Source organism: Eleutherodactylus coqui, chromosome 6, assembly GCF_035609145.1.
Source record: "Eleutherodactylus coqui strain aEleCoq1 chromosome 6, aEleCoq1.hap1, whole genome shotgun sequence".
Classification (NCBI taxonomy): Eukaryota; Metazoa; Chordata; class Amphibia; order Anura; family Eleutherodactylidae; genus Eleutherodactylus; species Eleutherodactylus coqui.
Window position 1 is genome coordinate 141194478 of NC_089842.1, and position 14131 is coordinate 141208608.

Below are 14131 nucleotides of genomic sequence, written 5' to 3' on the forward strand. Positions count from 1 at the left end.
CTAAGCAAAACTGTTGAGCATCCAGCGGTATTATGTTTCTTTCTACACAATCTCCTCTCACACCACGAGGTCCTCACGATAAGTATGGTTTTACTAAACCTGTACCAATGTCTAGTGATTCGCACCAGTCTGAAGTTGCAGTGGCCAGTCCAGAACCCCCTGGTCTATCTGATGGGGCTGCAGCCTGCTTACACAATAATGGAAATCCAAATTGTAGATGGGGAAAGTACCTGGATAGATGGTATATGCAGCAAAGGTACAAATGAATTGTATTTGTATCATGTTGAGAAAAGGTGAGGATATAACCAGTTTATGATATTTTTTACTCATCATGGTCATCCAGAACATCTGAAAAACATGTAGAGATGTTCTAATTGTTGTGTTTGACAGACTTTCTTATTTTTTGCTCAACTAATTAAACTATGGAGAATAAGGAAGTAGTGAATAAAAATGCCCGATTGGCAACTTCCTGGTAATGGAATGAGTAAGTTGTCCTTGATTAATGAGTTGAAAAGAATGAAACATATTCTGAGATACTGTGTAATTCTCGTCAGGCTTTATGGCCCACAGTAACTTCTCCATAGTTTGATGTTGAAAGAAGATAGTTCCTCAAAGCTACATTGTACAGTTAAATAAAAAATTGCAGAAGGGTTTCTAATTTATAATGTTCATGAATCAGCATCCTCTGACTTCTGTATACTGTCGCTTGAAATGTTTAAGGCTCAATTCACATCTGCATTAGGGCTTCACCCATAATTCCGATCCTCTGTTCCATTTCTCGAGCAGAGAAATGGAATTAAATAAGAAATAAACTGATCCGCTTTTTTTTCCTCATTGATTTCAGAGGGGTTTTTATAAAATAGAGAGCAAATGAAAAGTGTTCCCATAGGCTTCCGTTTATAGCTAGGCATGATTTTCAGGGAAGGGCTTTAAATATAAATCACTGCGGAGGTTGCCTGCATCCCAGTGCTTTCAATGGGGCCAACGGCAGCAGCAGCAGCCCCATTGAAAGCAATGGGAGAACATCGCAATCCTCTGCCACAGCTCTGACAGCTGTGGCAGGGGATTCTTTACTCCCCACGGGGAGTATCTTTGTCACTGAACACTGTGACAGTGCTGTCACAGTGTTCAGTGATGAGGGGACTCCCCGTGGGGAATATTTACGCGCAGCACGATCCTTCCCGGAGCGCAGATGTCCTATCTTTTGCAGGTGCATGACTTTGCATGCCTGCAAAAGACGGACATGTGAACACATCATTGGGAACCATTGATTCTAATACATGCACTGTTTTGCAGCACAACACACGTGCAAAACCACGCTCGTGTGAACGAGGCCAAAATCTGTATTATGGCCAAATGTTGCGAGTTGATACGAGTCCATAATTATATGTGTGTGGGTTCACAAAAGCTAAACCCCCTCATTTAATCCCACTTTCATATTCTTGAAAATGAAAGTGTGAGAATTTTGTAAGTCTTGTTTATATCAACATAAATCCACCATAAATGAATCAAGGAAGTTTAGGACATAGAGTATGGTGGAGGTGGCACGTATGACAAATTCCTGGCATGTGGGACATTATTGGGGGACCGGGACTTCAGGAGAGGGGTGAGGAAAGGACGTTGTGCATCACTTGTGACACTGAGTGACATTCAGAGTGCAACTACATGCACAGCTTATTCGTCTCCACAGTCTTCTAAACAGGGACAGCACCCCTTAAAATATATTATATAATTGTTATGGTGGTCTATTAAGAGGGTCCTGTAGCAGGACATGTAATGTAATCCTGTGGCAGGCTCTGTTATGGAAGTCCTGTAGCTTTTAGTTTTATGAGTGTCCTGCCAGGCACAACTGTATATTTGGGGTCTTTTTATTGATATGGCGGTCCTATGGCTGTTAGTTTTATGAATGTCCCCTTACAACATGCGCTGTCTCACACACTGAGGAAGAGATACTGCAGCTTCATCCCCTCCTGCTCCCCATCTTCTATTTTCTGTATTATTCTAGACAGAATTTTTGTGTGCAGACCAAGGTTAGAAAGCTTTATGTATTCACATTTACTACTATAAATGTGTACTACTGCAAATGTATAAGAGTTAGGCCGAATGCACACGGCTGGGTCGGATTCCACATGCGGGATCCTGCAGCAGAATCCGACCCAGTACACGGCTGAGGCCCCCTGCACACCGCTGCTTACCTGTCTGCAGTGTTCTTCACCTGTAATGCAGATGTGCTGACCAGCGCGCCGGTACACATGTGCAGTACAGATGACGCCACGCTGTCGCCCACTCCGGATTCCGCAATGCAAATACGTCTGTGTACATTGGGCCTAAGGCCTCCCTCACACAGACATTTGCAAAAACACAGCGTTTTTCAATGCTGCATTTTTCATCGCTGCATTTATTGCGCTTTCAGCTGCGTTGACATGCATTTTGACAGCGTTTTCAGCACAGTTAAACGCAGCCAAGAAAGCTGATAATGCCAGAAGTGAAAAAACGCAGCTGAGAGCGGAGTGAAAAATGCGGAAGTCACATCTACCGCGCTATCAGCAGCGCTAAAAACGCACTCCATTCATTTCAATGGGCGAAGACCAGCATTTAAAAACGCTGAAACACCCCAAAATAGAAGAGACAGCGCTTCAAAATCACACCTTAAAAAACGCTGCGTTTTAAAGCTTTTGAGAGAAGCCTCATTGAAATGAGAGGCAGCGTTATACAGCGCTTAGGGCAGCACTGAAAACGCAGCATTAAACGCTGAAAAACGCCTGTGTGAGGGAGGCCTGAAAAGGTCTAGACATTCTGTTATGTCCTTTATGGGAATGGGAGAATGAAGAGTGCAATTTAGGCCTCGGTCAAACGACTGTTTTTTGCAGCGATTTGCGGATCGCATGACGGATGCGCATCCGCAAATCGCGTGACCGGGGCCAACGATCCGCCAAAAAATCTGTAGCTAGCAGCGTTTTCGGCGAAACGGGCCCGATCAAAGGAGTGCTGTCCAACCCATTGAAATTCAATGGAGCCGGCAATACAGCCAGCTCCATTGAAAGCAATGGGCTGCCAGCGAGCGCAGGACGAATTTTCGGGAAGGGCTTAATCATATAAGCCCTTCCCTGAAAACCATCCAAAAATGTGTAAAAATAAAAAAAAATATATAAACTCACCTTGTCCCTGCAGCCGGAGTTCAGCCGCGGCTGGCCGGCAGTTCTCCTGAACTGCTCTGTGTAGTATTCAGCAGCCGGGGATTTTAAATCCCCGCCTGCTGAATGGGCTGCCTCTGATTGGTCACAGCCCTCACCAATCAGAGGCAGCTCTCACTCACCCATTCATGAATTCATGAATTCATGAATGGGTGAGTGTGTGCTGCCTCTGATTGGCTCAGCGAAGGGGCCAATCAGGGGCAGCTCTCAGCTGTCATTCAATAGTGGCTCAGCTCTATATTTGGTAGTATACCAAATAATGATTTCAATGGTTTCGATCACACAAGCATAGATGTTCAGGCAATGGACGATCGCATGCAAAAATATACCGAATGACCTATTTTGATGCATATTACGCACCGCAATAAGCCATTGCAGTGAGTGAAGCGGCACGAAACCTGCATATTTACTGCATATTTGTGCACCATTTCAGTAGGCCCATCTGTGTTCTTTTTTGCATGTGCAAATACACAGTGTATTTGCAGGCATATGCAATTTTTGATCCCACAAATATGCTTCATATTAGCGTTACTGAAATGTGCTTACCCATCTGAATAAGCCTGAATAGTGACCCCCATAGTGGTTGCATTAGTAATAGTGTCCCGCACAGTTGTTCCAGTAGTCATAGTGATCCTCATTGTCACCCCCATAGTGTCCCTCGTAGGTGGCCCCAGTAATAATAGTGGCCCACCATAGTGGCCCCAGTAGTATTAAGTGACCCCCCCCCCCCATAGTAATCCCAGTAGTTATAGCGACCTCACTATTGGCCTCAGGCCAGGTAGCATTCACTCACCTAGCCTGCAGGTCCTTTATGGCGGCAGTGCAGTCTGTGATCGTTGACCTCTCCCCTTGGGGGTCTGTGCTGCATACAGGTAGGTGTACACAGACACTGTGGGGTGGGAGAGGTCAGTGGACACAGAGTGAACTGCTGCCGAACCAGACCTGCAGGCTGGGTGAGAAGAATGCTGCATGGCTGGACGCATAAAACAAAAGGGAGGGCCAAATTGAGCTCACGGGCCTTAAGTTTGACACGTGTACACTAGAGGATCCTCTGGTCCTCCAATTGGGCAGTCTGATGTTGTATATCATTTTATGAAAGATGAAACTGCATTGTAAACAGTGTTAATGTTACTGCAAGAAGTGTAAAATGTTGGAAATAATGGAACAAATAAAAGAAGTAATGGAACAGCATAATTGGTGCAAAAAATGGAAAAAAAAGTATAATAACCGTAAAATAAAAAATACTTTATTCCTCCATACGAATAAGCGACGTTTCAACTTTAAGCATGATACTTTATTCAAGCATGATAATGATTGAACATTGATATACAATCGAATGTGATACCGGTATCATAAAAAAAATAAAATCTGTACTGTAGCAACACTGAACATGTGCAAGTTCACAATATCTGAGAAACACCGCCATCTGCTGGTCAGTTTTGTCATATTACAGGGTCTGTTTCCACTGAATGATTCGCACGTGCAGCCTGTTTATATGGACAGATACCTTGTTGGCTCATTCAAATGAGAAATCGTTTAGTCCTTCACTTCCACTGTAGAAGTTAATGAGACTGAACGATTAGTGAATGAGCCAATGATGATTTTTATGCCTGTATAAAATGAACGATGAATGAACAGTGAACAATCTATTATTCGTCATTGCATCCTTGGCTGTGTTTATACTGAATGATTTAGTTTGTCCGAACAATAACACTGTGCAACAAATTTTTTTAAAATTTCCGTAACAGAAAGTAATTGATACGTCTCAGTAAAATTAAAACCTGCTGATTCCACTGGTATAACTGAATAATAGCGGCACGTCTCATTTGCAAGTTATTTAACCCCTTACTGACCAAGCATTGTTTTAAATTTAAAAAATCGTAACTCCTTTATTTATCCATCGACCTCGCTGTATGAGGCTTGTTTTTTGCGGGACGAGTTGTATTTTTCAATGGTGCTATTTAATGTACTATATAATGTACTGAAAACTTTTTAAAAGTTCTAAGTGGAGTAAAATGAAAAAAAACCCACATTCTGCCATCTTATTTCTGCGGGCCACAAACTGCAACAAAAATGACATTTTTATTCTATGGATCAGTACAATTACAACAATACCAAACTTATGTAGTTTTTTTTGCTGTATTACTTATATATATTTTTTTAAGGACATTTATTTTTTTGTAAATTATTTTCTGCCGCCATCTTCGACGTCCTGTAGTTTTTGTTAGTGCTATATTGGAATACATACGACTTTTTGATCACTTTTTATTGCATTTTTTCTTGAAGACAGAATGACCAAAAAAGTGCATTTTGGCGTTCTGAATTTTTTTCCGTATGACGTTCACCGTGGAGGGTAAATAATGCATTATTTTGTTAGATCGGATTTTTACTGATGCAGCGATACCAAACATGTATTTTTGTTTTATGATTTTAATTCTTTTATTGAGTCTAACCAATGACCTGTAAAAACACAGTTCATTAATTACAGCTTACTGCTGGATGATCCGCAGTGTTTACGCCACGTAGAAACATACCCTATATGTTACATAAACCTACCCTTATAGTGTTCTGTCAGCACACGGTGTGTAACAGTGATTACAAAATAGTTGCGCAATCACTTTTATTGTTCTTTTTATTAAGCAGGTTAATGGCGAGCCGACTGGATTAATTGTATAGGCAGATTTCTAAAAAAATACAATACAACAGCAATTGGATTGCCGATAAATACCCCATAATTGGAAAACCTTTCGTGGTAGAAAAAAACTGATATCATATTTTAATTCAGCTCACTAAAGTTACTATGACACTTATCTGCTCATCTGTTACATAAAAAATGTGTTACACAGTGTAATCATTCCGTGTAAAAGGGCCTTAAAAGTAGCTCACAGATGAGCTAAAAGATGTATAAAAAAATAAGATCTTAGAATTTCTTTGCTGCTTCTATTTCTATTATGTGTATTTAATATGGCCATCTTAAGTTTATGAAGTGTGTACCCACCATTTCCCTGATATTGGTCTAATTATAGAATAAACAGTCTCTGTATAAAACTATATGCAAAATATAACTCCCTTGAAAAGGTGCTGGACTTTAGCCTCATATTACCTGTGTATAGAAGGGCAGGAAGGCCAGAGACTGACACTAGAGATGAGCGAGCACCCAAATGCTCAGGTCCGCGTTATTCGAGTCAAGCTTTTCGTAAAATTCGAGGGCTCTACTCGAGTAATGAACCCTATTGACTACAAAGGGAGACTTGAGCATTTTTGTATGTGGGACACCGGGTGCCGAACGTTTTTTTTTTTCTAGGTGTGTCTCTCTCTCTCCTTCCAGACAAAAAATTTGCCAATGACGCGTGCTGCGTCGCGGCGGGGAGGGGCCAAAACTGGCACGTCACAGCAGGAAGAGCCAAAAACTGGGGCGGGGTCGAACACGTCTTGATGCTGGTTCGAGTAACAAGCACCATCGAGTACGCTAATACTTGAACAAGCATCAAGCTCGGCAGAGTACGTTCGCTCAACTCTAACTGGCACTTTTACATTCCTTATTCTAGTCATAGCAATAAGTTTTGGATTTCATCCGTGTTTTGGCACTTATAATACATTTGTCTGTAGGGTATATATGTATTCATACATGATTTTCTTTTTGCTTATAGACTTTTCTCCTTTTCCTGGGTACATACAGAATCGTTGCTCTAGATGGTGAGTATATATTTGCTATCATTGTTATATTGGTGATTTGCATTCAATCATGGATTTGGCATTCAGTTGCTATATATTAAGCTGCTTTTACGCGGAGCAATTATCGTTCGGATTCCCGCGATCCAGCGAGCATCTGAATGATAATCGCTCGGTGTAAATGCAGGCAGCGACTGAACAACGAATGAGAAGTCTTTCACTTCTCGTTCAGTTTCTGCATGCAGAAAACCAAATAACGTATCGTTCCATGTAAACAGGCAGCCGTTCAGTTATGAATGACTGCCTGCTCACTGTGAATGGAGGCGTGTGGGCCGGAACGATCCTAGACCTGCTCAGCCTCCATTCAGTCAACGATGCTCGTTCCTTTATAAGAGCGCAGGAATGATTATCGCTGGGACGACCTGTAGCGTGTCTATTGCCTGACAGATCATCCCGTGTAAAAGGACCTTTAGGCCTCTTTCACACGGGGACCTGTGCGCGCAAAAATCACGTGTGTAAAAAACTTGCGGCTATTAGAACCAATATTTCCTATAGGAACGTTCAGATGTTTTTTGTGCATCTAAGATTCCTTCATCCTAAGGTTCCCATAGAAAACCATTGGTTCTAATGGCCGCAAGTTTTTTTATGCGCGTGATTTTTGCGCATGTAGGTCCCTGTGTAAAAGTGGCCTTAGGCCCAGTCTTTGGTGGGCAGTTCTTCATTAGCCAAACTTATTGACTGTGGTCAGGTAAAAAGATATTCCGGTGAGAAGCAGTTATTGCCTATAACTACTAGATCGGTATGGATCTGACAGATGGGACTACTGACGGCCAGAACACGACACCCTTGTCTCTCATTACCACGAGTCACAAAGCCACAAGTGGTAGGAGTCTGAATTAAGCGGTGTTCCAGCGTATACCCTGCTGCTTCATTTAAAGTCTATAAGAACAAAGATAGTAAAGTGCTGTGTTTGCTATCTAATCAGTGCCTGCGGCTGGGGACCAGGCTGCCCGGTGATCAGTAGGGCAGCCGGTGGTTGGACCATCACCAATCTAGAAATTATCACGGATTCAGCGCAAAGATGATAAATGCTTCTAATTAGAATACCCTTTATTAATTACGTAGTTAGCATACAAATGCAAACTCACTGCAATTCCCCTCATCCTCAAACTGCAGACTAATTATACTAACAAGTGTTTGTTCCTGTTTGAAAATAATCATTGTATTGCTATAGTCTACCTAAAAAGCTGAATAGAATAGATGATCATTACAGTACTATGGTAGCATTTTAACATCCATATTATAGCAGGAAGACCAGGACCAAGTCCTAAGTGTTACAGCCTTAACTAAAGGCCCTTTTACACGCAACAATTATTGCTCAAAATTCACTTAAAAGCCATCTTTTTAGCGATAATCGTTGCTTGTAAATGTGCGCCCATCGTGCACTTACCACTGACTTTTCATCCATCGCTGAGTTCAGCTCAGCTTCATATCCATCATCCCTGATAAGAGGGAACGCACGCCGAGTTCTCCGTACGCAGCGCTGATAGCATTTTTTCAGCTACTGTCCCACTGGAGACCAATAGCGATGTATTTAGAGAACAGACCACCTGCTGTTCCCTAAATACATGCAAATGAAACTAGTTAGCTACTAATGGGCTGATTAACCCATTAGTAGCTAATGCGAAATGATCGCTCAAAACTGTCAGTTTCTGACAAATTTTGAGCGATCATGTGTGTGTGGAAATGTGGCTTAACACTGTAAATTGATCCCATATTTCAGCTGAGCACAGGAATGAGTATTAAAGGTGTAGCGGTAGCATTTGCAGCCAAACGCTGATGTCTGGTGGGGCCAAAACACCCCTTTGCCATTTAAGAAGACATCAGTATTATAAATGGGGCATGGTATGTAGGGATCCTGTTTCAAATTTTCCTTTAGGCCTTAGAACTTTAAGTTAGCCCCTAATCTTGTGAAACCTATCACATACAATGTGAGGTTTCTTTCCCACGAGTGTATATCAGCTGGCCAATATACGCTGTGATCTGATGCATTGGATTCCAATGCATCAGATCACATGGCTGTATTCCTGACCCGTAAAAGCGCCCGGCCAGACCAATATAGCGCCGTGCATTTTTGCGCCGGGCACAAAAGATAGAACTGGAACTATCTTTTTGGCTGGAATACGTTGGCCGCTGCATGGGCTCCTATGGGCTCCTATGGGAGCCCATGGCAGCGGCCGCAAGTGGGAGGGAGTTTAGCAGCGTGGTTGTTAAACTCCCTCCCTCTGCTCTCCTCCCCCCGTGCAGGCTCACCTCTGCTCTCCTCCCCGCTGGCTCTTTGCAATAAGAGGGGGCAGGTGGGGACGCAGCTAAGCACAGTCCCGTTCCGCTTCATCGCATTGCTGGCTGTGGACAAAGGGTGGGACGTTGGCGGAGATAAGACCCCGCCCTCTTACCACCCCTTGTCCATAGCCATCAATGGGAGGAGGCAGGACGGACTGACACTTAACTCTGCCCCCGTCCCGCCCCCATTGCAAAGAACAAGCGGGCAGGAGAAGACAGGTGAGCCTGCAATGGGGAGGGAGGAAAAAGGGGCGACAGCATGGTAGTCTCGGCATATGTATGTCAGGACTCATGCCATCTGAACGGGCGCACAAATGCTTGATTTGTGCGGTTCACCAGTTTTAGCTCCCCCAACGTAGCGTCTATCGGTTGGTCATGAAAACGGCCGTCTCATACACGCTCGAGGGAAAGAAGCCTAATGATCCATCACAAACTATGGACTGATGAAAATAGCAGCTTGTAGCTTGTTATCAATATGTAAAAAGTCTTGCTCAAACTTGAAAAGTACTTTATAGGCCTACTAAATTAAGCGCATGTGAGAGTGATTTCAGTAATGCACAAGCATTGTAATGACCTTCCCCAAATTCTCACCAAGATGCCATTCTGTGGGGACCCAGGCTGCTGCTATCTAATTTGGAACAATTTAAAACCTTCCAATAGTCTTCCAATACAGGCTGCCATAGACACCATAGACACTGCTCTGTAGGTTATTATAGATACAGGCTGCCATAGACACTGCTCTGCAGGTTATTATAGATACAGGCTGCCATAGACACCATAGACACTGCTCTGCAGATTATTATAGATACAGGCTGCCATAGACACTGCTCTGCAGGTTATTATAGATACAGGCTGCCATAGACACTGCTCTGCAGGTTATTATAGTGTTGCAACGTCTACAGGGAACAAGTCTCATTTCACATTTTATTAGATTATTGATGATATGTTTCCCTAATACAGTCATTAATGTTATTATGTTATCCTTTTATTTTCAGCCCCAATTGAGGTTAGAGATGTTACAACAGTAAACGTCACTGAAAACTCCTTCATTGTGTCTTGGATGGCCCCTAGTGGCGATGTGAATATTACAAACTACAGAGTAATTATCAGGAATACAACACACATAATAATAAATGAAACTACTAGTAATAAAACTACATATACAGCAACGGATTTGTTTCCTGGAATAACCTATTCTATAAAAATAGTCAGTGAAAATGACAGCATCGACAACAGTACCATCTACAATGTAACAACATGTAAGTGGATTATTTCAATATGTAGACCACTGTCGAATCATCTGTAGTACTGCAACTTTGTAGCCTACTTTGTTACAATTCTGTCGAAAAGTACGATGTATGTTTTATTACTTGCATAGGCTGATATATTTAGAGGTTCTTATTGTCGCCATATAAAAGATTGTATTGACATGGACCAGGTAAAAGGAAAATGGAATGTGCATGTATATCAGCGCTCACAGGAGTGCAATCCAAACAAGAAACAATAAGAAATACAAAATAATTGGGAATATTACCCCACAATGGGAGTAGGTATATAAACTCTGCTCCCCATCTCTCTACCCCCGGAGTATGAGAGATTTCCAGATTGTGAACAGCCAGCCCCATACAGTCAGGGAATTAGAAAGATTCTTTGTCCGGTCGTAATGGTTTGTCCACCCAAGATAAATAGTGGAGCACTAATGGAGAAAGAGAAGACTCGAGATCTACTCACTGCTTCCAACCGGCACTATGGAACCAGTTCACTAGGCATGTGATGATAGAGATTTGGTGATATAGGTGAAAATCCGGGAGGTCTGTGTGTCTGTTTGACCAAACTAAAAAAATCATAGCCCCAGTTTTGTGCATACTGTAAAGAACCTGGGCTAGTTTTTGAGATGTGTTACATTTCCTAAAATTTAGGGAGGTGACTTCAAGAGAGGCCATATAAGCTATAGGGAAGGGGTAACAAGGATAATAGAAAAGAAAAACAAGAACGGGAGGGGGATTTGAGAAAGAAAGCAAAATGAGAAAAAATAAGAAGAGCCTACAAACCAGGAAGAAAATGCAGTAGGAAACAGAAGAAATAGCTCTGTCAATAAGACATGGTGCACTGACATGGTGGGGGTGTCTTTTAATGATCAAGGAGGAACTTCACCAGGCCCTGACTGCTACTACAGGAAACTCTAAGACGTAAGTGAAACATGTGCAAGGTAAGCCATCGAGGTTTTCCACATATGACATAAGCTCAGTCAAATAGATGGGAACTGCGTAACACAGGAAGAAAAGTAATAAGAAGCCACTAATGTGGAGACAATATGAATGGGTCAGGAATAAAACACTTTGAAGATGAGAGAACTAATAAAGCAATACAAAGTTATCATATAAGTACTAGAGATGAGCGAGCACGCTCGGTTAAGGCAGATACTCGAGCGAGCATCACTCTTCTCGAGTAACTACATACTCGTCCGAGCAAATGCGGGGGTAAGCTGGGTAAGCTGGGGGGAAAGAGAGAGAGAGATCTCTCTCACTCTCCCCCTGCTACACGCCGCCGCCCCCCGTATTTGCTCGGACGAGTATGCAGTTACTCAAGAAGAGCGATGCTCGCTCGAGTATCTGCCTTAACCGAGCATGCTCGCTCATCTCTAATAAGTACCCAACACAAGACTGTTGGCCCTAGGAAAAATTACGCAGAACTTGAACAACATAAAAGGTAATCAGTAACGACTATACACAAACAGGTACACGGTATGGATCACTCATAAGTCACCACAAGGCTGGTAAAGGCAGCAAACAATAGCATACTATAAGAGAAGAGAAGGTATATGTCTATCTCTAGAGAAAAACGCAACCACATGTGGTTCTGAACTAAGAAAGTAGGTCAGTAGTATGTAACAAAAAAAACCCAACAGGAGAAACAATGTATCTTAGGAACATCTGCGTACCCGGCATAACATCCCAAAGCCTGTTACGATGGCTGCTCTTTGGACGAGGGGCTCTATGTGTTCTATCAATATGCAAGTCTGTGTCAACGAGCTGGCCCAAAAGTGTATTAAATATCTCTTTGAGGGGCCATAGCTTGCGGCCAGGGCCATAGCTTTAGGGAGGACACAAACTTGGATCTTACGACAGTTGTGGTTTTCCAAGTCCTCAGTGATTCCAAATAAAGTGTAGAAGCAGTTTGACGGTCCAGAATTGCATGCTGTTCTGCTTGATGCAAAGACAGGGCGATGGATCTAGTCTCAAATTGTGAAATTTGCCCCATAACAGTAGACAGATTCTGTATCTGTAGTTTATACACAGCCTCTAGGCACTGGATATAGCCCTCCATGTCAAGTTTAGTAGGCATAGCCCAACCTGGAAGCACAGGTCTTACAGTTCTTCATACATGGGAACAGTCCCATGTATGGCTGTGAGCAACCGTAGACCATCCTATGCAGGACAAATTGTCAAATGTCCCTTGGAGGAAGCAGGGTAATCAGGTGTGGGGTCAGGAGAAGAGGGACACTGGTTCTGAGTGCCTGTATTATAAGTAGGTGGCAGAGGTAGCAGTAGTAGAGGCAGCAGCCATATTGGAACGAGTGCCATGGGAGCCACTTGAAGCCACAACAGCTAAAACGCGCTAAATTCCACCAAAGCCGGCAGAGGCAGCAGTGCCAGAGTGGGTGAAGGAGGTTTTCCTATTGTTTTTTCAATTTTTGCAGCTGCAGCAGGTAAGTAGAATGGTCAGGGCCATAGGGAAGCATGAAGCTCACACTATTACTTCAAGGGGGGGCACAAAGCATGCACTATAATCTCGTAGAAGGACACAAACGGGGCACAATTACCTTGTGGGACACAAAGATTTTATATTATGTAAATTGTAGTAACATTGTACCCTAGGCAATAATCATACTGATTACAGTATTTACCTCATGCATTTGGAATAGCTGCTAATCTGATGTATCCCATTCTGTACCCCCTCAGTGCCCTCCAGTGTTTCTGATTTCAAGGTCATTGGTGTATGGACGAAGGAAATGAATCTCAGTTGGACCATCCCTTCTGATGTTAATGCAGAAACCTACAAGTACAACATCCATGGAGAACCAGACAACATCACAGTTTCGAGTACCAGCAGCTTTATGCTTGTAACAGAGTTGTCGCCAGGAACGAACTACACTTTTACTATCTACACCGAGACCCAAAATGGAGTTCAAAGCAGCGAATTTCAACAGACGACAAATACAACACGTAAGTTAATTTATACATTCTGCATTCAATCCTCTGTATGACTGTGCCAAGCTTTCATATTGTAGCATCCTGTGCTACATCCGGTGCTTGAACAATTCAGCTGTAAGTGAAGGCCTACCCTCTTATTTTATCTAAAAAAGGTCCCTTTTTTTTTTACTGCCCTGCAAAGACATAGGGGTCATTTATTATTGAATTTGTTGCAAAGTCTTGGTTGCAAATTCTCGCAGTTTTAGCATTTTTCTTTTGCCTTTTTACATTTCTTTTGACACTTTTTAGAGGTGATGAGAAAAGTAGGTGGTGTTTTGTGGGAAGCGGGAAGGCCACTGCAGGCCTACAGATTTATTAGAATTTATACCAGAAACTGGCATGAATTAGAGAGCAAATCTCCGCTTGCTACCTTGGAACAGCACCACAAACTGAGCTAGCGCAATGTTAGGAAAAAACAGAAAAATATTTCCATGCAAGACTTACAAACTTCAGCTGGTAGCTGAGGTGACATTTTGGCTCGTCGCTGTATAATGTAAGCTGCAGTAGCTTCACAGAGGCATTAAACACTCCGTGGTGACATTTTTGCACGACAGCAACGGTTTGTTTCACCACTGGACAACAGTCAACGATTATATGAAGGCTGGACTGGTGTTGGTGGCATTAGCGCTCGAGATTACATGATATCACGTTCAGTAGACTGTGAAGATA

General features: G+C 42.7%; 1 protein-coding gene across 2 annotated transcripts in view; it reads left to right on the forward strand.

Annotated features, from left to right (window-relative positions):
• PTPRH (protein tyrosine phosphatase receptor type H) overlaps positions 1-14131 on the forward strand; it is a 132800-nt gene that overhangs the window by 76512 nt on the left and 42157 nt on the right. For both annotated transcript variants that reach the window (XM_066607753.1, XM_066607754.1), the window contains exons 2-4: positions 6845-6890; positions 10205-10468; positions 13172-13435. In XM_066607753.1, coding sequence (XP_066463850.1) covers positions 6845-6890; positions 10205-10468; positions 13172-13435 — 574 coding nt within the window. The remainder of the gene's footprint in view (positions 1-6844; positions 6891-10204; positions 10469-13171; positions 13436-14131) is intronic.